The sequence below is a fragment of the Pelmatolapia mariae genome, linkage group LG12 (genome assembly GCF_036321145.2).
Source record: "Pelmatolapia mariae isolate MD_Pm_ZW linkage group LG12, Pm_UMD_F_2, whole genome shotgun sequence".
In the NCBI taxonomy this organism is placed as follows: domain Eukaryota; kingdom Metazoa; phylum Chordata; class Actinopteri; order Cichliformes; family Cichlidae; genus Pelmatolapia; species Pelmatolapia mariae.
The window spans coordinates 9,921,495-9,946,288 of NC_086237.1; the positions used below are offsets into that span (position 1 = coordinate 9,921,495).

The 24,794-nt window shown below is 38.3% G+C and overlaps 1 protein-coding gene across 2 annotated transcripts in view; it reads left to right on the forward strand.

The window, feature by feature from the left end:
- The first annotated feature begins 13,429 nt into the window (after positions 1 to 13,429).
- The window catches only part of tacr1a (tachykinin receptor 1a), a 44,793-nt gene continuing 33,428 nt past the window's right edge, over positions 13,430 to 24,794 (forward strand). For both annotated transcript variants that reach the window (XM_063489836.1, XM_063489837.1), the window contains exon 1: positions 13,430 to 13,833. In XM_063489836.1, coding sequence (XP_063345906.1) covers positions 13,430 to 13,833 — 404 coding nt within the window. The remainder of the gene's footprint in view (positions 13,834 to 24,794) is intronic.

Sequence of the window (24,794 nt, forward strand, 5' to 3'; positions counted from 1 at the left end):
GTTGAAGTTGTGGAATGCAGATAAAAGGTGGTTTATGGGCCTTTTTGCTGCTAATAATGTCCATTGAGTGGACTGTTAACATCCAAAGAGGGTGGCAATTGGGTTGATATGAATATTTCAGAGACTCTTGATCTGCTGGGATTTTCCCACACAACCATCTCTGGGGTTTACAGTGAATGGTTAAAAAAGACAAAATATCCGATGAGCAGCAGTTTTAAGGGCAAAAATGCCTTGTTGATTTCAGAGGCCAGAGGAGAATGGGAAGACTGTTTCAAGCTGATAGAACCACTTATTATCTGATCCAAATTTGTTGTTACTCTATAAGAGCATCTCTGACAGCACATCAAACTTTTAAGCAGATGGGTCTCAGCCGCAGAAGACCACACTGGCTAAACTCCTTTCAGCTAAAAACAGGAAACTGAGGCTTTAGTCTCACCAAAACTGGAAATAGAACATTGGAAAAAAGATTCCTGGTCTGCTAAGTCTCATTTTCTGGTGTAACATTTGGATGGTAGAGTCAGAAATTGGTAAATTGGAGTAAACAACATGAGAGCTGCTTCTAATGATAGTGGTACAATGATGTGAGGTATTTTTCTTGTCACACTCAGGGCCTCTTAGTACTAAAAGAACATCATTTAAACACCAAAGCCTATCTGAGTATTGTTTCTTAACCATGTCCATCCCTTTATGGCTACAGTGTACTTATCTTCTGATGGTGCTTCCAGCAAGATAATGCACCAGGTCACACATTATCAAACCCTCTCAAACTGGCTTCTTGAACATGACAATGAGTTAATTGTTCTCAAATGGTCTCCACAGTCATCAGATCCCAAGCTAATTGAGCATCTTTGGGATATGATAAAATGGGAGATCTGCATCATGGATATTTAACCAATAGCAGCAGCTGCTTAATGCTATTGTGGCAATATTGATAAAAATCTAGACAGAATCTTCCCACATAGATTTCCACTTTTTATGCATCAATGCCAAGCAGAATTACGTGCTTCTGTTCTGAAGGCAAACAGGGAGCTGAACCCAGTACTAGCAAGAAGTAACTAATAAAGTGGCCATGAGTGTATGTTGCATTTCTTTTAAATGATAAAAAAAATGATATAATAAATGAAAGATATTGAAATGAACATGTGTCTATGTATGTAAAAGAAATGGGAACATGTGTGCAAACAGTTCAGGGGAAGAAACAAGCTGCTATGAGTATTTGTAATGCCTTGAAATGACTCGCAGCTAATCCAAGCTCTTGCTTTACGCTGCGTCATTTGTTGCCTCCACTTGTTACTTGTTGGTCATGCTGTGTTTGGCTTGCTTTTATGTAATTGCTTAGGCATTCACAAATAGATTAAAGGTATATTATCACAGCCATTTCTTTTTCTGAGATTATCACCTTTAATAGTGTTTTATCTCTGTCTTTTATTTTTTTCAGTTCTTTATTAGCGGGACAGTCATATAGCTGTGTTGGATTTTTAGATGATGTGCAGCCTCACCTGCTGTGTACGCACCGCTTTGTATGTTGCACAGTAAGGCCTGAGCTAGCATGAGTCATACCAATTTTAAATGTAATCAATTATTGCAATCCTTGTGCCATATTAGTCTCTAAGTAGGACGTGGTTTTTCCATGTCTGCCCTTGACTTCTGGCCTCAGAATAAAAGGGGGAAATGAAAAGGGGGAATTTTCCTTAGAGATCAATAAATAATTATGTTATCAAGCACTGCAAATGAAAGGAAGCCTATCTCCACTGCATACATGGGCAATCACCACAAATTAGTGGACAAAGGTAAGAATGAATGGTAGTGCTCTGCTCAGGTTCCCACTGACAGCCCTACATCTTTCCAGCTGCTTCTCATTAGGATATGTATTGATCTATATTGAATTAAATAAATATATCACCCCTGTCTGCATATGTTCTGAATTCTTTGGAGTCAGCAGTTTATAAAAGGAAACACAAAAAATCTCACATCTTCCACAAATAATTGAGATCGCATTCTCTGTGATGGGTAGGAGGAGCTTTATGCTAAAACCTCTGAAAAACCAAAACATCTAAAAGTTCAGAAAAAAATCAGAAATATTTTCATGTCTCTACGATACCTCAGGATGAGACTGGAAGACAGTTTGAAGGAGTAGAACCGAGTTTCAGCTCAGCTCATTGGTCGTGTTAAGTCATCTGAATCCAGCACTTTCTCTGCCAACCTGCTTCAAACCATCAGTGCACACACACTCACCGAAACTGCCTTTTATGATGACAATAAGCTCCAAGGGACATACTCCCCTACTGTATGTTGTAATACATTGTATCATATAGCATATAATAGTTTATATTGTCCATATTTGCACTATTTTATGCAGTGAATTGTGAATTTCAATCACAGACAACAATAAGATCAGATGCATGTGACCTGTTCTTTTAACAATTTGTCTATCATATCATTATCTGTTCAGGTACATTTTTCCTCACCTGAGATAAGGTGAGAAAAGGATCTTTCAATTTAGCTGATTGACATTATGCTCTTGCTTGATTTTTTCACCGTCAATAGCTATAGCACACACACTGTCCTGACCTGTGGTCAGCAACTAACAGAGCTCTCCTTCTCATCCACAGCAATCAATTTTGCAGCCCTTGTAATGCAAAGTATGTATGTACTACTAGAGGACACTGTGGATACTTTAAAGACTAGAGCAGACTAGAGCAGCAGCCTTCCAATTTGTAGATGCATTTTATAGATGACCTGCACTACCTCCTGAGCCACAGCTGCTTGGCTTGGCTTTAATCAGCTGCTTTGACAACATCTGAAAACTAAATCCCAGATACTCCTGCAAAGATACCAGCCTTAGACGCCTGGACTGTGGATGCGGGTGCTGAACTCTGGTAAACCATGCTCCTGCTGGTTAGGGGTGTGATTATCCAGTCAATGTGTTAACCTAGCAGCGTCTGAACGGTGTTATGATGGAGGGATCTGCTTGATCCCACAATTTCTGTAATCTGTAACAATCATGGCTACATTATGCAGTGATTGAGAAAATAAGCAGGGCTTGAACATCTCTTCTCAGGTCTCTTTATACATTCTCGACACCATGAAAAAGAGCCTCGGGGCATAGCTTTAGAAATAAGTGAGCTACCCAAAGTCCTCCTCACCTCTGCTTGAGGCAAAAGCTCAAGGCTACTTTCTATTGCTAGCGTAATATACCTGTTTGTTTGACCAAACTGTCAAGTTGCAATGTGGGAAATGTAGGTATATTCCTTTAACAAAGAAAAATAGATGCATGGAATATATATATATATATATATACATATACTGTCTGTGGTAAATCCAACAGGGCAATGCTGAATCCATGTATGTCAGCTAGTGGCCTTCACTGGGGTCATCATCAAGGCCATATGACAAAATGCACTGATCAATAAAGCTGTTCTATATACTGCAATTGTCTCTTGATTTGGATCTCTTCAGACTTTCCTTCATGCACCTTGGAACTAGTGGAAATTGGACCAAAAACCATGTTCCTCATAACATTATTGCTGATGGTGGGTTGCTAGCTGACTCTCTGGGATCCAGTTGCCCAGGTAACCCCCTAACATTTTACCACCCTGTGACATGTCATTTAGAGGCGTCCTCGCTCTCATTGCTAACCTTGAAGTTGAGACAAGATGGTGACTACTTCGGATCACTAGTGGTTATTTATCCCTTTGCTGCCTGAAATCACAGAATGCGACCATCTTTATGTTCTCTGGTCACCATGTTGCTGTCAGTCTCTTTCTGTGTGGACGCCCCTTTGCAAGCAAGTGCAGAGAGATGCAGGTGTGTGTGGTGCATCCGTCCATATATAAAGTTTCTCAACCACTTTTCCAATTTTGGTTTTCTGGTGCATCCGTTAATCATGGTTGTCATACACCCTGGACAGTTCACAATTCTACAGCACGGCTTGAGGTGCATCTGTTAATCAAAACTCTTAGTTTTTTGCTATTTAACCTTCATCATATAAAAACAGCAAAAAATGAACTTGTGTAGTTAGTTAATGGCTTCTTCATACACTTTAGCCTGATTTATTTAAAGTGGATATGAGCTTGACAAGCCATTCTTCACTTGGAGATGCTGTTGCAGGTAAATCATTTCAGTGGTGAGTGCAGAGGTGGATGTACATGTTAAACCTCCTCCACATTCTTCATTTAAGACTTTTGAATCAACACAAAAAGTTAGCTGACTAGGTAAAAAGATGAGGAACTTAACTTGGCACTTCTCATCACTTACATGCATTTGTGAGACAACATTGTCTTGTTTCTGTCCTGGCTGCTCAAACAGCACTGCTCAAACCATATAGTCATATCTGTGCTTAAAGCACAGATATGACTGTTGAAGGACCGCAGGGAGGAACCCAAGTTGTGTGTATTGTCTGCCTAAACAGCTTATTTCTGAAAGTAATATGATGACTAGTGTTTTAGTATCTCTTGCAATAAACAAGCGATCAATTCATTTTGCGTAACGTTTATATGACTATGAAATGCCATGTTTCCACTGATGGTGTACATAGGTGAATGAATGAGAGCCATTTTATATCATTTTGCTGTTTCCATTACAACCAAAAGCATCTGTCACATTTTGCACTTTTATTGCTCACATTGCTTACAACATTATGCCACTTTTCACTCTGACTGACTGGTGCTATTATATTCACATCAAAGTCACCCAACACTTCTTTCCATCACAGCAGTTGGGTTTAAGAAGGCACCGGCTGCCGTGGAGAGATGCACTGATGTCAGCTGTTAGAAGCTAAGGCGAAGCTAGCTTTTCTTTCATGCTGAAAATCAGACGTGACTGGCAAATATTTTTTCTGATTAAAAAAAAGAGAGAAGGAAATAGCTTCAGTTTCAACAGCTTCTTCACATGACCGAGGCTGGATTGTATGACATAAACAACTTGACAAATTAATCATCTGCAATAGCTTTACTTTGTACTAACCTGCCTGATAATTTAGCAGAGTTATTGTTAAATTATTAATTACCTTTTTCATTTACATCTCAATCTGTGCATCTTTTATGTGTTCAAGTGGATCCACCTTAAATAAAAAAGTATTAAAAGAGTCATCAATGACAGCCAGCTGTTGTATCTCTCTTTTCCTTGACATAAAGTATTTCCTTAACATTGGATCCATATTATATTTTAATATTTCTCCTGGTTATTTTTTCTTGCAGTAACAGCCCAATTGTTGTTACTCTGAAACATGGACATCGGGGAACATTACTTTTCACTTTAGTTTTATTTAAAGTGCAACTATAAACTTTCAAAATGAAGACAATAAAAAGCTGGATTGTTGAATGCCCCCAGAGATCCAATACTAATTCTTCTAAATATGTCCTGGGCCTGGTCCGTCATGCTCAAACTGCCTATTAGAACTCAGTCATTTGCAGGATGTAGGATGCAAAATTGATTTGACCTCTGTGTAATTTGGTCGGTGCTCTCACTGACCTTGTGGGAAATATGTGTGTTGGCAGTTAATATATGTAATGTCAAGAAGTATTGCAACTGGCATTTTCATTCAGTCAGGAGATGATGGATTTTTGTGTGTCTAATTAAAAGAGGAAGGGAAAGATCAACAAATAGTTGCCAGTGTGGCTTTATAGCTTTGCGTTGCTTTTAAGTTTAAATCAGAAAATAATTATTTTGTGTGTTTAAGCGGTGCTGCCAGTCTGTCTGCCGAGAGATTTTTCATTAAAGTATAAAACAGTTTGTTTAACAGTGGTGTATGTGTGGTTTATGCAGCCTAATCATATTATTTTATATAGGGATATCTCCTGTCTCTCTACAATATCTGAGATTCCAAAATAAATAAATAAATAATAAAGACACCCCCCTCCCCTCATAAAAAAGTTCACTAGTATTATAGGATCTATTAAAGAAGTTCAATAAAAAAATACATTTGCAATATGTGGTTAGCTTTATCTGTTTACAAGGAGTTTTTAATGTCTCTAGGGGCCACCGTAATCAAGCACAAAAAGTGTCCCGCAGACCGTGTGAGGTGTGTGAGGAGAACCCAAGTGTGGACACGCTTTTGTTTTGGAACTCAGTTTCAAAACAAAAGCGAGCCTTTTATTGTGGCTGATGAACATGAACATCAAAATTCGAACAAAAGTGAAAAGGGGCAAAGGCAAACTGAAAACCTAACTGGGAAAACTAAATAACTAAGACAAGAGAAACGAGACTGAGGTACTATGAAACAACTATGATTACTATGACTTACTATGAAAGCTATGATTACTATGAAAACTATGACTTCTATGACAAAACGTGGGGGAACATAACTCAGACGACGTCACGAGGAACGAATGGAAAAACACAGACTAAATACACAGGAGGTGATGAGGGGAAGGGAAACACATGGGGAAACAGCTGACACAAATTAACATGATGACACCACCAGGAGAAAGTGAAACTAAAACAATGAACACGGAACACAAGACCTCTTCAAAATAAAACAGGAAGCCTAACAGGACACAGACATGACACAAGCAAGATAACATGAAACATGACCGACTAACGCACGCAGACTCCACACGACACACTGAGAAGGGAGACTTAAACACCGGCATACAGAAAGTAAAACACTGAGGACAAGACAGGCCATATAATAAAGAGAATAGAAACAGACTCATAACTAATAATACACAGAATAGCCTAAACTAAACTTGAAACTCAACCTGAGAATAATACAAGAACTAAACATCCTTTCCATCTACCTAAGAATTCACAAATAAAACAATAAGACCCAGCCCCTGACAAAAAGTAACACTTTAATTATGTAAGTAACACATAATTAGGAGTAAAAATTGAATTTTGCAAACGTTAGTGAACGAATTAACTCAAATATTCTTCTTCTTATATTTTTCACCCTGGGAAAGCAACTCGCATAAAAACATATGCAAAATCTTTGAGTTCCCTCTCTTACATACAATCACTGCGCTCTCGTTGTAAACAGTACTTTTCTTTTTCATTATTTTTTCTTTATGCTAAAACCTAGTTTGTGTTGGTGCAACATGTTAGTAAATCTGGCCCTTACTGGCAGGGTTATTATAGTTTTTCTAATTAGTTTTTGTTTTTATTTCATTTTGATTTTTTTGGTTTGTTTTTAATTCAATTTAATTTCAGTTTCCAAATTGAATTTTCTTATTTCAGTTCAGTTTTTATTGTTTAATTTTATTTTCATTTTTATTAGTCTCAGTGTTCATCTCCCTGTCTTTTTAATCATTACTGGATCCACAGCAGATGTCAGGGCCAGATTTAGAAAAATCCAAAGCTTGTTAAAATCTGTTGACTCCCAGTCTTCTAGACATCCTGAGTCTCAATAAAAATAAGCCATAATAAATGTTTTGCCCAACTAACAAATACTAAAACTAAGAATATTGCCTCTAAATTTCAACTTTATTCTGGGCAGTTTTCAAAATTCACAAAATCCTTTCAAATTAAATTTTAGTTAACTAAAATGCCTTTTCACATCTAGTTTTGCTTTTCAGTTTAGTTTTTGTTGACTAAAATAACCTTGCGCTTTATTTGATAGCAGGTGAATCCTCCTCTTATATTTACCCAGATATATTGGAAGCCAATAATAATAATAATAATAATAATAATAATAATAATAATAATAATAATAATAATAATAATTATTATTATTATTATTATCATTATTATTGTTATTATTATTGTTGTTGTTGTTGTTGTTGTTGTTATTGAGGTAATTCTCTGTCTTTTAACCACTTCAATTGATTTGATAGAATTTACTTATAGTTAGTGCTATTTGTTGGACAAAGGCTCATTTTTATATAGTTTTGCCTCTGTAGACCACCACAGGGGATTTTAATCCAAATAATCAAGACATGATATCAGTAAAGACTTTTAGCTTTAATCCAAGGAGTTTTAATTTTTTTACATTAACTGCTAGAATTACAGTCATTGTTTACATAATCAAAATTAATTGGGTCTACTGACATAATTTTAAATGTAAGGATTATTTTTGATACTTGGATGAAAATCGTTTGCAGAGTATGACTGTCTGTAGTTTAGAACCCACTGATGTCCAAATGCTGTGTTTTTTCCTTCTGCCAGGCCTGTTTTTCCAGCCACCTTTATTTGCTGCTGGATCTCTCTGCATTCAGACTTGTCTTTAATTACAAAAAAGCATGCTCTATTGGGCTGAGATTAGGTGACAGTCTTGAGCATTGAAGAATATACCATTTCGTTGATGAGAAACCCGAGTTTCATCCATGAGAAACTCTTGGGTCCTGGGTCCGAATGCTTTGAGTCATTATTGTTGGATCATTGGATGAGTCTGTATAGTGTAGCCCTGTAGACTTCAGAATTTTATAAACAGACACTAATGGGTATGACTTCCACTGGCAGTCATACACACTCATGCCTTAGCATTGACTCTGTCACGACAGATGATGCGGTGTTCTTTGGATCAGCTCTTCCTATCCTTTTCCACACTTTCATGTATTTAAAGATACAAACAAACCAGGCAGAACTGATCTGGCTCTTTTAGACGTTTTCTGACAAAGTCTAATCTGAACTTCTCGTCCCTGAGTATAACCAGTGGTTTGCACCTTGTTGTAGACCCTCTATATTTACATTCATGAAGGTGTCTCTCGACTGTTGAATTATTTGCCAACCTCTTGTGTTCTTGACTTGGTTACATGTAATGAAGTTTTTTTCCTTAACCAAGGAAAGAATTCTCTCATCATACACTTTATCTGTCTTTTAAGGTCTTTTGGTGTTTCTGAGTTGGAATTGTATGGGAACAGGCCTCATCTGGTCATTAAACTGCTTAACAGTAAATTGACTGATTAACTTTGAGCCTCCAAAACTAGGGGAATGTGTATAGAAAATGCCCATTATTACTAAGCAGTTAATACTTTTGTTAAACTCTTTGACTTAAAGCTTAAAGTCTAAACTTCAATAGCATCTTGATTTTAGATCCACTTTGGTAAGATAAGAGGAAAACTACATAAATGATGTCTTTGTCCTGTAAATTATGGAGCTAACTGCAGTTTTTATTTTTTTTTAAATAAATACCTGTCAAACCAATATTATTACATCAGCCTTAACGGGTGCTAATGCGAAATATTGGCATGCCTGCAGGTTAAATTAAAGAAGCAAACTTGGGATTTTTTTCTGCTAAACATTCAAGCATTAGCACATTAATTATAAAAGCTCCAATGAAAACTCAGCAGTAGTACCATGCTGAATATTTTAGGGGAGAAAACATAGAGGGATATGCCCAGAAAGTAAATATTCACTTTTTATACAATTCCAGCTAATCAACTGATTCATTTACAGCCTAATTTAATTATAAGTAAGATATTTTAGTGCACACACCTTTAATGAATGTAGAGGACTATATATTTATATACATAGAAGTACATTTCCCATCCTGCATGCATGCCTTAGAAGGGAAGGTTATTGGGACTGACCTGGTAATTTCATGGCTAGGGCTGTGCAGTCAAATGTGGATGGGGCTGGAAATGAGTAGGAATATTTAACTGTTGTGCATGCCAGTCTGTTATCTTTCATAGCTGTGGCTTCTTCTCACACCTTTATTCTCCAGGATGGTGCTCTGACTGTTGTGATGAAGTGGACATTTAAGAGGGGATCGAAGCTTCCCTGGAGACAACTGCAATGTCCTTGAGCAGGAGCAAAATCGACACAGTTGAATGCTATCAATAATTTATTTTCAGAGAATATCTTTTTTTTTTTAATTAGTATGTTGCTGGTGTCACTGAGGAACTTTTGGCCCAGCTTGGCCACAATTCAATGATATTAAACTAAAAGTGGCGGTACAGTAATACTAACATGCTTCAAAAGAAGGATCTTTGTCTACAAGGGCAAATACTTCATAAACACTTGTCCTGTATACTCTGTTTAATGTCATGTTATTGTAAACTATGGGTGTCCAGCTGATGCATGTCTTTGCATGTGTGTATTATTGACATGACATCAAGATTTCATTTCTAAAATAAAACCAATGCATATAATTTGCATTGTATATACGTATGTATATACAATGCAAATTATATGCATTGGTTTTATTTTATATATATATGTATAAATACATGGGTGATCCTGTGGGACTCCAGATACAGGCGGACAGAATGGTGGTGGCTAACCAACCGGACATAGTGGTGGTAGACAAACAGAAGAAGACGGCCGTAGTGACTCCCAAGCTAGGCCAGTGGTTTTTTTTATTTTATTTTAATAAATAGGAATCATTTTTTCAGAACTTTCTATGTGTAGTACACCTTTAACCCAAGCCTTCAAAGGCTCATGCTGTACACTACAGTACTGTAACTCTTCATAAAAGACAAATAATATTTCAGTATGGAGATTAGGGTGAGCTACTGCTACAAGTGAACATGAAGGGGGGAACATGATGTAAATTGAAATGCATCGAAATGCTCAATAAATATCACAGAACAGCTTGTCACATATTGTATCCTGGTAGGTGGAGAAAGTAAGAAAGCGAAGACAGGAGAGAAAAATGAAAGATTATTTTCAAAGGTAAGGATCGCTCAACAAGTGACTTTTGATCAAATGGAAATTTAAAGATTACTTATAATGTCCTAATTAAGTTTAGAGTTTTTAAATTAGATAACTGGATATATACATGATGTGTTGCTTAATTGTGTTCTTGAATTATACCAATTTTTGTGTTATTCAAGGGTTGCATGGAAAACTGGGGATATTTAGGGCAGGATAAACTGGTTAGTGTCATATGTCATGTAGACTGAGGACCCCAAATGCAGACTCATGGACAAATGTTAAACGAAAACAAGCTTTTATTTAATATAAATCAAAAATCCAGTAGGAAAAGCGGGAACATGGGGTAAACACTGGGAGCTAGGAAAGCTACAGGAGCATTACACACCACAGGATGTAAAGTAACAGAAACTGGAACTTTTATAATTGTAGCGTCTTTACAATATAACGTGTCTTGAGGGAACTGTTGTTGTGATTTGGTGCTATTTAAATGAATTGAGTTGAATTGGAAGCTGGAAACAGGCTGCAGGAAACCGGATGACACGACAAATGGCAATTAGAGACTCAGACAATTTATACACACAGCAATGAGGCAAGGGGCAAACAGGTGGGAGACAAAGCAGGACACAGCGGGAACAAATCATGGCTAATGAGACTATAGAAGTTAAACTCAGCACAAGAGAGCAACAGTGTTACGCCCACGGACACTTTAGAAGGGCCTTCTAGGGAATAGAGGACAACTTGTTCAGGGGGAATTAACTGATTAAAGACTTTATGAAATATGGCCTCTAGAACTACCATGGGGCAAAGCCTCAAGGAGTAGTCCTGACCTGATACCACTAGAATAAAATACTAATTTCTTTAAAATGTATAGCTAATAAACGACTGAAGGCAGTCAAAATACAAATAACCTCTTTTTTTTTCTTAATAAGGCAATAAACAAATGGGCCCTAAAAGAGTGGGGCTACATAAGTACCCAGCTAGGTGCTGAGTAGTTAGCATTCACACAGAACGAGCATTCAAGAAAGCAATGAAAGGGGCAGTGGTAATAAAGGTAGAAAATACTGGAGTATCAAAGTTGTGGATGCATTCATAAGAATGCAGTATTATTGTGGTTATCACTATATTTCTAATAGTAAGACCTGGTGGCCTCGAATTTTTGGCTTTAAATGAAGAGATGAGTCTTATCACATTTGGAAGGTACAGACCGTTCATGGAATTATATTTGATGTCTACAAGACAAGCTCAGAGATAGTCAAGTCATACAAGCATCTTACTGAGTGAATAACTACGTGCTGAAGCAGCTCAAAGAACTCTTTCCTCAGTAAAAAAGAAACAACTGAATATAAAGGAAAAGAAAATCCTCTAAATAATTTAAAGCAGGAGTAAATACTGTATTATATTATGAATCAAAAAGTGTTAAAATCAATTTAGTAATGTAAATGTGGCTCGTAGTATGAAGACCGTTGAGAGGTCAGTAAGACTAGAGAAGCACTGTATAAATGCCAGAAGCTTAACATATTTATCACAGCTACAACATTTTTGGCACTAAAGACTCCCTTATTCCAGTGATAGGAGTTATGGTTCATTCATGTCACACTCTCCAGTCTTTCAGTACCATAAATAGTTTGATGGCAACCTGCAAAGAAGTCCTCTTAATGAGTTCATTCATACTCTCACATTACTTTTCCTGACAGACCTAAAGACAGATCTTTCTGGATAGATATAAAGACAGGACAATGCCCACATCTATCTCATTGTCATTAGACACTGTATTGGTACATTATCTTAGCAATATATATGTGATCATCTCATCATACGATATGATATGATATGTTATGATATGATGTGATCATATATAAGGACTGTAAGAAGAGCCTTGTGAAAAGAATGACAGGACTGCAGATTTTTCATTTATATCCTGTGAAGCAATCAATCTTCAATCAAACCACTCCAGTCCAGAATCCAAGACCACAAGGGGGGGTAGTGAGTGAGAGGACCTGGGTGTTCATTATGGCACCCCATCACTCTACACTACAAGCCACAGTCAGAAAAAAGTCATTTTTAGCAGCACCTTCTTAATGTAACCCAGAACCAAGAAGTAACAAATTTAACAATACCGTAAAAATACATGAGTGTTAAGAGAGACACAACTTATGCACTAAGTAATTTTTATGTAATGCATAAATTTGAGGGTATTTGAAACGAAGTCAAACAATGTTTCCTTATCTTACATTGTAATTATGAAGTAACATATTTTCACAAGTGGTATCTGTCTTTTATTTTTAAATTGCACCAACAATGCCAAAAAAGATAGTATATATTATTATTTTATACATCATAACTGTAACTGTCCATGAAGGAATTATAGTAAAATTACATTAAATGAAGTATTTAGGCATAGTAATCTAGTTCGCAGCCTAAATGGATGCACTGAAGAAGTCACCTGGATTCATCCGTAATCAGCCAGCCCGTTGGACGGGAGCGCAGAAGCTCTCTTCAAAAGCCGGTGTGCAGCCGCTCAGTCAGAGTAGAGGAGCAGCAGGAGGACAGCACACAGACACGGAGAGAGACACAGGCGGAGCTGAGCTGTTACCATTGCCAGACTCGTTCTGGTGCGCGTAAAAGAGCCTTTCTGTTTTTACGCACAGCAAAAAAGGGGAAACGTGCAAAGATTGATATGGAAGTTTCGACTTCAAATATTTTTTCTGGTTCGTTGACTTTATTATTTGTAGGAGAGCGGACTCTCCGCAGACTACAACTGTACACTTAGAAACGACCGTGAAGCTTTCGGAAACTTTCCAACATTCACTTTGCGTTTGGAATCGTTAACTTAGTGGTGTAATTAATTGGGGTTATTTCCGCCGGTTTAGTGACATTTTCGCTTGTAAACAGTAAAATGGATCCTTTATTCAGTGCTACCAATGCGCCAAATTGGACCAGCAGCTCCAATGACACCAATAACGGGACCATTTACTGGAACCAGTTTGTGCAGCCGGTCTGGAAAATCGTCCTCTGGGCCATTGCCTACAGCTGTATAGTTATCGTGTCCGTAGTAGGTAACATCACAGTCATCTGGATTATTATGGCGCACAAACGCATGAGGACTGTCACCAATTATTTTCTCCTGAACCTCGCGTTCGCCGAAGCGTCCATGTCTGCATTCAACACGGTGATCAACTTCACCTACGCGATGCACAACGAGTGGTACTTTGGACTCGCCTACTGCCGCTTCCACAACTTCTTTCCGATCGCGGCTGTGTTTGCCAGCATCTATTCAATGACTGCCATCGCTCTGGACAGGTAAGCTTCTGTTTTTACAGCCAGTCTGCTTTCAGAATACACGAGAAATGATCAATGTGCCCCAAGTGTTTGGTATTGGAAAACACCCGTAAACACCCGAGACCGTCTAATAAAATTTGCCCATTCACGGTACAGTAATGTTTCAAAATTCCACGAAAGCGAAGAGTACATCCATACATATCGATCATTATGAAAACAGACTACTATTGATTTCTAAGAGCGTATAGGTGTGGTTAAAAAAAGGTGCAAATGCTTTCACACTGTTTTTACTTGTTTGGTTAAATATTACTGACTCTTTGGAAAAAAAAGGTTTTAAATTACATAAGAAACTTCATTCACTAGTTGGTGTAAAAGTACTATTGACAGTATTTGTTTTCCTTCGCTGCCTCTTTTGTTTGCATATGGCGAAACAACGCGTGACGCACAGGAAGCGCAATAAACAGCCATGGTTAATGGTTCATTGCCTTCTGGATCAAACCCTTGTCAAATAAGAAAAAAAGGAAAGCAAAGCTGTTGCTAAACCTTTTGTGCATTCATTTTATATCTTCATGTATACTCCTGTTACTGAAAATATAGCCTTTGGGGGAAAATATTTCTTCATTTCTAAGTCTTTGCTCACTCTTAATGAGCAACCTTGTGTAGGAACACTTTGCACCAATGGGGCGGCAGCATAATAATCCTGAATGAAAATGAATGCATAGAAAGCCCTGCTCTATTTGAGTAGGTATTTGTGTGAGTGATAAATGTGTGTTGTTGTCCTTGTGTGTTGTGTTGTATATGTAAATCTGTGAAGTATCTATCAATATTTCCATGTAGGTAATTATCTCTGTGTGCAGGAAGGAGTGTGTGAAGATATGTGCATTACATTTGAGACATCCATTTTCTTGCTTAACCACATGAGGCTGTGTTTGCAGCTCTGTATTTTCTGCATCTCAGGACATGTTAGCCACTAATTGTCTCACTGTGGAACGCCATTAATCTGAACTTTCCAAGATTAAGTGAAAGATTTGGTTAGAGCTGAACAGAGCACAAAAGGGAAGCGACAACACATGCTATATTCAGTCTGCTCACTGCAAACATACTGTTATGAGAGTTTGCCAATCAGGGGATATAAGAATCTAGCTATCCACGTGCATCCACACAACATAACCATGATATTAAAATCCCTGTAGAGGAACATAAACTTTACCTTGACAGCCCCATATGTATGCAGCCAGGAAAAGATAGTATTTCAGAATATTTCAGAGATGTGGATGCTTAAGCTGGAGGTAGACACCCACTGTGACCCATCATTCACAAACAGCACTACCTTCACAGTTAACATTTCATCTCTTAATGACATAGATATAAAATCATTTCTGTCTGTTGATCGTATGTTTGATGAATGTGTTAAATAGGGGAGGTGGAGCAGTGTTGCTGTAGCTGATAAGACGTTCCTTTTCTTATCTCCATCCTTTTCCTCATCATTTCTGGGGTGCTCTTGCACTGCACTGCCCACAGATCAGCAGTACAGCTGCGTGCTGAGATCAGTGTGCTGCTCCAATGCTGACTGTATTGAGGTAATTGGAAAAAAACAAAACAAACTCAGCTGTAGAAAAATCTACTGGGGCCGTATGTGGATTCATTGGGTCCTTTATAAAATGGAGTTTTCCATTTCTTTCGCCCTAGATTTTGGGTAGAGGGAATTAAGAGTATTTGTCAAAGTGGCAAAACAGTACAAACCTAAAACCTCTGATTACTGTAGTGGGAAAAAGACTATAACACATTAATTGATTCTTCAGTATTTTGATGATTACATTTGATCAAAATTCATGGTTAGCACTGTTGCCTCACAGCAAGAAGGTCCTGAGCTCAAGTCCACCATCAGGCCAGGGTCTTTCTGTGTGGAATTTGCATGTTCTCCCCGTGTTTGTGTGGGTTCTCTCTGGGTACTCTGGCTTCCTCCCACATTCCAAAGATATGCAGTTAATGGGGATAGGTTAATTGGTAATTCTAAATTGCCCATAGGTGTGAATGTGAGTGTGAATGGTTGTCTGTCTCTATGTCAGGGGTGTCTAAACTTTTTTCACTGAGGGCCACATACATAAAAATATAGGAGGGGCTGGGCCACTTACTAGAAATTAGGTATATAACCTTAACTGTAGCGTATTAAAGTTAGAAAAATCATTTAAAAGTGGTCAAATGTGTTATATTGTTGAATATAATTAAAGACAAAACTGCCTTCATCACAGCTTTCCATAAATGGATCTTTATTGATTTATTCAGAAAAAGCTTTGATAGCTCATTCTCAGAACAGCAGCCTCAGATTTCTTCTTGGACAGAAGATTTAGAGCACAGAGAAAAAACAATAAAGGGGAAAATGGGACGGGTACATTTCAAGCTTGTTATTTAAGTTCTTAGGCTTAGCAACACATCTATTAACGTTCGTTTGAAATGGTTATCAACATTAACAGACTGAACTGGACTTAATAACAGGAGTGCATATACTTTTAGTAAATTATTCTGGTGAGTATCAGCTGCGCTGGGTATGTAAATCGGGCCATCCAGCCGCGGTGCTGATCGTACGCCACTCGTGCCAAAAATCCGGGCAAATGTCACTTGATCAAGGAGCAAATCTGCATCAGATGAGATCAGCTGACTTTGCGTGTGCGTGCGCTGTGCACAGCGGTGTGTACTCTGTGTGTTAACAAGAAAAACGCATATAAGAAAGTGGTGCGCAAAAGCAGGGTAGTGACAGAATTGATGCGCATTATTGATATTTGAAGCACGTGTACTTGCACATTAACACACGGGTACTGTGGAATATATTTTTTACTCACCTAAAGCGCTCGTGCTCTCGTCCACTCCCCGCAAAAAAATTAGCAGCTGTGCGGTGTCTGTGGCATCAGTGCTCTCATCGCGTGCGATGGAGTAAAAATCAAAAGCACAGCTTTATCAGACAGTTGCAGTTTAATGTTGGCTGACGAGTCTTCAGTACGTCGCACAACTGGATTTCTGGACACGCTGACGTTGTTGAAGTCCTGCACTTTTTCCGGGCACATTATTTCGGTGACTTTAACGAGGCAGCGTTTTATGAGGTCTCCATCTGAAAAAGGCTGTCCATGTCTTGCGATGAGTTGGGTGACCTCATAGCTGCTATTGGAGCCTTTTCCTGGACAACTTGAGCACGAAAACAATACTGTTGCTGACCCCGCAGGATAGCCACTCTTTGCTTTAATTTCTGCTCTCGCTCAGCACCAGTGTAGGATGCATAGGCCTGATGTTTGGTTTCATAATGACGTCGTACATTATACTCTTTCATAACTGCCACAGTTTCAGTGCAGATCAAACAGACACACTTCCCCTTGAATTCTTTGAAGAAATATTCACTCTCCCACCGTGTCTGAAATTTTCTGCACTCACTTTCTACCTTTCGCTTCTTTGGTTCTGACCTGTTTAGTAACTTGGGGGAAATTTCTTCTGTGATTGTCCTTTTTGGTGGAGCAACTGCCTTGATCAACAGTAGCTCCCCCTGGTGTTAAAACTAAGAAGTGCAATACGCTCAAGCAAAAGTTGAAGTGCGGGCCATATTCTATTCTATTTATAAAATTACTTGAGGGCCAATTAAAAATGCGGCTCGCGGGCCGGACTTTGGACACCCCTGCTCTATGTGTTAGACTGGTGACCTACCCAGGGTGTACCCTGCCTCTCTCCCTAAGACAGCTGACCCTGAAAAGGATAAGTTGAAGAGAATAGATGGATGGCATTTCACTGGCGATGGTGGTGCAGTGGTTAGCACTGTTGCCTTTAACCAGGAAGGTTGTATATTTGAATCCATGGGTGAGCTTGGGGGCTAGCTGTGTGACGTTTGGGCACTCTGGCTTCCTCCCATAGTCCAAAATAAAGCTTGTTCAGTTCATATTCTAACTAGTAGGTGTTAATGTGAGCATGAATGGTTGTCTGTCTGTGACTGGTGACCTCTGCAGGTTGTACTCCACCTCTCCCCATCTGACATTAGATAAACTGAAGAAAACTGTCTTGTGAACTACACTGTTGAAGTCTTATATTTGGGAATCATTTGTATTTTATTATTATTATTATTATTATTATTATTATTATTATTATTAAGTTAGTAATGGGTAGCTGACATAGTTACGTAAACTGTATATAAAAGATGGATGGTCTGAAAAGTAAAGTTTATAAAGTGGATTCCTACAGAATTTATGCGTTAGTTGAGTTTCACCTGTGACATCTTGGAGCCTACTCAAAGGAGGAGGGTTTCCCCCGGTATGGCAACTCTTTGAGCTGATTTCTCCCAATAAAGTGTAATCCTGTAAATAATGAAATATGTTACTACTATAATATTCAAGTCTGTGTTTTGTTTTTAATTCCATGGTGTGGTTTTTGTTGTGTGTCTAGCAACTCAGGTACAAAAACACCTGATATATCACGGATAAGTGGATATATAGGAGCCTTTACAGGGTTGCTGTGAGATACCCGTAGATCCGTGCCTCTTCAGTACCCCGTCACAGGGTTTTCTCCAAAGGCGGAGAGGTTGATACCAAAAATAGAAACCAACTGAGCAACGTAAAGTGGAAAAAAAATATTATTTCCCAATAAAAATGAAGTTACCATCACCCCAGTATTCACAAGTACAGTCACTGTCTCATCATTTGAAAACACTGCAACAGTTTTAACATAAACATCTCATGTCCTGTTGGATTTATTTAAACACTGACAAGGTTTTTTGTCATCTATAGACTTCTGTTACCATTACTCACACATTAATAATAAAAAGAAAATCAGATTAAGCTATTTTTATTTCTATTCTAGCCAGTGATTATTCCCATGCTGACACTTACAAATAGTTGAAATGGCAACAAAGGTTTTGACCAGCAGAGGGGGGGTTTGTGTGCACATGAATCCTCAAGAAATGAATTTTTTTGTAGATCCAATCGGATGGAAAGCTCCCATCTTTTATGCACCAGGTGTGATCATGTGTTGATAATTTCTTTGAATAGAAAGGTGTGGTTAGGAAGTAGAAACTCTTCTAAATAAACTGCAATGGAAACACTATATTTGTGTGAGTCTCTGTGTTTATGTGAAAGCTCAGCCTCTTAAACTCAAAACTCTCCATTCATCAAGATTAGTTACTATATAAAGCAACACAGTGCACAGTGTTTTTCCAGGATGGATGATGGCATTGATATTATTAAGTATCCACATTCTGAGTGTGCAAGATTATAGATACGATGCTCTCCAAAAGGCAGTAATGGCATAAAATGTACTTCCTGCTTACTGCAAACAAACACATAATGCAACGGGCCACATTTTACAAAGTGCCAAAAACATCAGTTTTTCAACAACAGTTGATGGTGATGATGAAAAAGTATAAGAAGTCTTTGTTTGAAATCAGCTCTGTAATTCACTATTGGAGATTTCAAATAATTGAGAGTTTAAAGCAATATTTTTACGATACTTATAAAACAGATGTCCTTAACTTCATCTGATTAAATTTATGTGTTTATATAAAAACAAATATGCAGAATGTACTGGCCTTTCAACAGCCACTTTGCATAAGGCATCAAGGAATATACTCCAGCTTGCAGGGGTTAGAGAGTGCAGAAAATCCATTGCTGAATATTGTTCAATAGTATTCAGTGTACTTATAATCACTGTGCTCACTGCAGTATGGAGGTGGTGACAGAAAATTCTTATTGTCTCTATCAGCCATATTTCTCTTCCATTTTGTTCCTGTCATCGCAGATAGCTGTTTCGTCTTGTTTCACTCCCTGATGATAATTTTCCCTCATGTTCATTCTTAAGAGCTGCTGGTATGTAGTAATGAGTGGTTTACTCAGAGTCGATAGGTTGCAATTATGAACACCAAGGATTTTGAATCAGCCAGTGTGGAGGCATAAGTATGCATGTTCAAGTGCCCATTAGTCTAAAGAAACTCTTAATATACTGATTGGACAGAATGAGCCAGACAGACACTATATGCCAATTAGCTTCATGTATATGCATTAAAGGGAAATTAGCCTAATGTTTTCTAAGCTATTAATGGATCAGCTAAAAGTTATTTAACAAACTAAGGAACCTCTTAACCTTACCTAAGCGTGATGCCAGATTTGACGTCATTATGGGAACCAGGAGCTGAAATTAAATTAGATGTAGTTCAGTTGGCCCTGCAGGGCAATGCTTCAGTTAGTTTACCTGAACAGGCAGCAGCATTCCTGAAGAAGAAAGAATCTGCTCTCTAAGGCATCAGACTGTAGCTCATCTTTAAAGTGCTTTCTGTTTGGTCAGTAGCATTAACAACTGACTTTCAAGAGATTTCGGTGATGGTAAAGTTTTACATGCTGCAGTTTTGCCTGGAAAATAAAGGGATATTTATTGCTGAGGAAAAGTAGAGAATTAAAACATTTTTACAATTACAAACTTAGAGCCATCAAACAACCAACTCTGATATTCCCGTCTAAATCAGAGCATCTTAGGATATTTCAGCTTATTCATTTTATTCAGCTCTCAGATTCAGCAAAAAACTCTAAACTCCTCACATAATTATGAAATTATGTGATGGTCATCAATAAACATGCTATCCAGCAGATCAGAGACTAATGCTTACAGAAAACAAATGAATAGTCCAATATGATGTTGTACTGAATTTTAGTTTATGGTTTTCACTTTTAGTGTTTGCCAAAATGTTTCCATTTCATGCCAGCATTTTGGCTTTTCCACAGCTTGTTCTTTGAAAAATGTAATCTCAAAGTGTCTCCTTGAACATGACACTGTTCAATGTAATCAAATGGCCTACACTGTTACCAGATCTCAATCTTGGCCACAGAGAATTAAAACAGCTCTTTAGGCAAAATGGGGTTTAACCCAGTACTAGCAAGGTGTACCTAATGAAGTGACCAATGAGTGTACTTGTATCTGTTCTACAGAGCACTAAGAAATTGTAAATCAGTTATTAGTAATCAATTACAGCTACCAGCTGGACCACATTAGGTGCCAAATTAGAAAATGATGCCAAGAATAGCAGCACAACAGTAACAATGGCTCCCACTTCTCTTCTTACAGGTTCCAGTTATTTCTCTGCTGAGAGCAGAGACTTTATAAATGGACATAACCACTTCACCTCCTAAGACCCGAACTCTTCCACGGCATGCATTTTCAATTTCTCTTTGATATTTGGGCTGATTGGGACCTGATGAATGTAAAAACAAAGAATTAGCAGATTTTTATTTTTTTTTTACCTAATTTTTGTTTCTAAGAAAAATGAGAGCCACATATGAGGATATTCATTTAAAATTTCGATAGAACAGTAGCAGTATAATGTCCTTGTAAGTGGATATCAGGCCCTTGTAGAGCAAAATTGAGTATTTTGGTCTAAATAACCCAAAATGTGATGTCCACATATGTGGACGCCAGGTCCTAGGAGGTTAAAGACATGAGTTTGACGATTTGACCATTGTTTTGTTTATATGTTTGTTTTTTTAAATTATAATTTTATTATGTTACTCATTTATTTAATTATTTTATTTGGTAGAAATAGGGTGACAATATTTTGATTTCCAAAAAAGAGGACACTTGGCCCAGTCATGAAGAATTTTAATAATACTGCTTGCTTAAATAAAATTTTAACATATTTAAATAATGCCTTCTCTATGCGGTAAATGAATGGTGAAATTAAAAAATGTCTTATAGGCTCTTACAAGTCAACAAGTGCAAAAAAATATTTTAAAAACCTCTAGAATTAAGTAACGTTACAGAAATAATGCCTCATTTGTATAAAAAAAATGACCAGTGAGGTACCGGTGAGGTATTGTGCAATGGTTTCTGCTGTCTCATTTCGCGTTTCTAACCTCAATTAATTTCTTTTGCACGCCACCATTCTTCCAGTCAAAGTATGACTGGGAATATATTCACTGTTCCGTGGTTACTTAAGTCTGAGAAATGCCACAGTACTGGATTTTATTAAGAGCTCAAAGAGTGACTTCATCTGAATGTAGCACTATGACACCATTGACAATAGTTTCAGTCTTGGTGCGGGCACTTTTTTGCTTTGTTAAAATCTGGAAATGCTTCTTTTTTTAGCAACACACAAGTGCAATCCATGGATCTGTAGCTATTGTGATGCTTCATAGTATGAAATGCCAGTGCACCTTCTGCTGCAGATACAACAACATCCTCGTTTTTCCCAGGTGTAACAAAGAACCCAGTCAACTTACTAGATGAATTTTCGCCTCGCACAGCCTTTATATGCAGGGTGCACATGAACGGTCCGCAGGTGCGCATTCGCTGTCAAAATAAAAGGCGCGCACCAGATAAGAAGTTGCAACGCGCGTTTGCGTACATAAGATTTTCTGGAGGAGGACAGACATTTGTTTAGAACTCTTAAAGATGTCGAAGAAGCAAGCTCCTTTAAGCAATTACTTTGGTGTTCCTCCACCTCCAAAGAAATGTCAGAAGGAGTCCGAACCGCAAAAGAAGTGCATATTCTCGGAAAAGTGGTTGCAGGAGGTGAGCTGGCTTCAAACAAATGATGACCGCACAAAGGTTTGGTGCAGAATATGCTGTGAAAATCCCACTCTAGCGGACAAAAACAGTGCCTTTTATATGTACGCAAACGCGCGTTGCAACTTCTTATCTGGTGCGCGTCTTTTATTTTGACAGCGAATGCGCAGCTGCGGACCACTCATGTGCACCACTGTTTATACGTTTTTAAACCTTTGTTAGACACACAAACGTATTTGCCAGCTCTGCACACAGTGCACTCCGCCTCCCATTTATTCTGAGGGATGGTACAAGGGAAATTTGTTTTGCAGTTTGTCTGAAAAGATGCACTTGCGCTTTGGCATCTGGTAGCATCTTTTCAGCGCGCCGCTGCGCACTCTGTCCCGTCTGTGAGCGCGGAACAACCACTTACAACGCAGCAGTTCGGGGACAAAGTCGCACATATGGGTCCTCTGTATGCCTATAGGAAAACCCGGACATTTTCATCCATCTCGAAAATCCCCTCGGACGCCCCGGACAGAACGTGAAAAGTGGACATGTCCGGGGAAAAGAGGACGTTTGGTCACCCTAGTAGAAACAGTAGAGCTGGTTATTTGTCAGCTAATACTAAAGACAGCTAGCTAGCGTGGTTAGCTAGGTGCTTGCAAAAACTCATTGTGATATTATTATGAACTGGTAATGTTGGCTGGTAAAGAACAGGATTAAAACTAAGCTGTTGTACCAGAACAAAGTAAAGAGCTACTCTTTAGAGTGCCTTTTACTAGATGACAGAAAGGCACTTACTTCATTTAACTTCACCTTTAAAACTATTTAAACAATAAAAATCTTCCCACTCCCACCAGCTGTCATGAAAAATTAGGCGTAGCTCTTTCTCTTAGACCAGAGTTAAATACATTCATTTCTGCTGTAACATTGAGCCTTAGGGAGATCTATGACAACTGATGGGCTTTTGTAATTTGAAGTGGCCATTGAAGGAGCTGCAGTTTTTACACTTGTGTGGCGGTTTCATTTTTCAACCCAGAATTGACAAGCATCAACTTCTGGTTGTACTGGAGGTACTTCAATAGTTGCTGCTTGATATAAATGCACTGCAAAAATGATATGAATCTGAATCAAACAAACTGTACATTTTAGAGTTGTAACAATTTGTGTTGCTATCCATGTGTTGTGATAAATGCCACTTTCTTTCATAAAGGAATCCTTTAAGGGTGCCACTTAATCAACAATCAATATGACTGAGGAGTAAACAAAGAAATGAAAAATCACCAGCTGAGACTGGATCAAAGCAGATGAAGTATTTTTTATATTTACCTACTATAGCTGGAGGACAGCTTACACCAGGAAAAGCAGGTCTTAGGAGGGGTTTATTTGCTGCATACCCACTACAGCTTAATGTGTTCTCCTCTCCATCTCATGTCCTTCCTCCAATTTCCACATCTTCCCTTCCTGTTCTGTCTGCTATATCCAGAGGGACCATCAAGGGAAGTTATTCTGGCCTCTGCCTCCCTTCTGCTTCTCCATGATTCATGCCTTGTGTATAAAAAATGGGAAGAAAGGGATCACTCCTCACGAGATGATTCTCTGACGAGACTAATCAGGAAAAATGCTGACAGAGCATTGCTTTGCTTTGCAAATTAGCATGAATATTAGCACATAATTTTCATTTGATGCTATTAAGTTTTTCCCCATTTGAGTTCCCAAACTAACAAATTTAATCCAATTTGTTTTATTTGTTAATTAATATGCAAAACCACAATCTAGTTCAATATCCAATTAGGCACTCCACAAAATTGAAACATCAAGTTCATTTTATTAATCAGGGCAAGTAAGAATAATGCTGATACAACAACAAACCGAGAGATTAAAACAGAATAGTGAAACAAGCTGATGAAATAAACATGCTAAATAGCCATGCTAGTGAAACCTAGAAACCTGCTATATTATGTTTATTGAGGCAGATATGCACTGCACCTCTAATGCACAAAGAGAACTTGGGGTGCAGCAGTGGTACAGGGAACGGTACAAATCCTTTATCACTTTATCCTACAGTTAGGTACAAGTACTGTACCTCTGAATATGGTATGCTTTTGTAACTTCTTGCCTGTAGTAAGAATAGCTCTGTGCAATTAGTGACCAAAAAATATACCTTCATTCACTCTCACACAATGGTGGAGGCAAGCTACAGTTGTAGCCACAGCTGCCCTGGGGCAGACTGACAGAAGCGAGGTTGCCATATCGCACCATCGGCCCCTCTGGCCAACACCAGTAGACGGTAGGTGAAGTGTCTTGCCCAAGGACACAACGACCAAGACAGACAGAGCAGGGCATCGAACCAGTAACTTTCCGGTTACAAGATGAGCTTCCCAACCCCCTGAACCACAGTCGCTCCAAATTGCAGAGCAAAGTACAGACCCTTGTGTTTTTCCCATTTTAATATATGCCTATATGTTTTCAGTAGACAA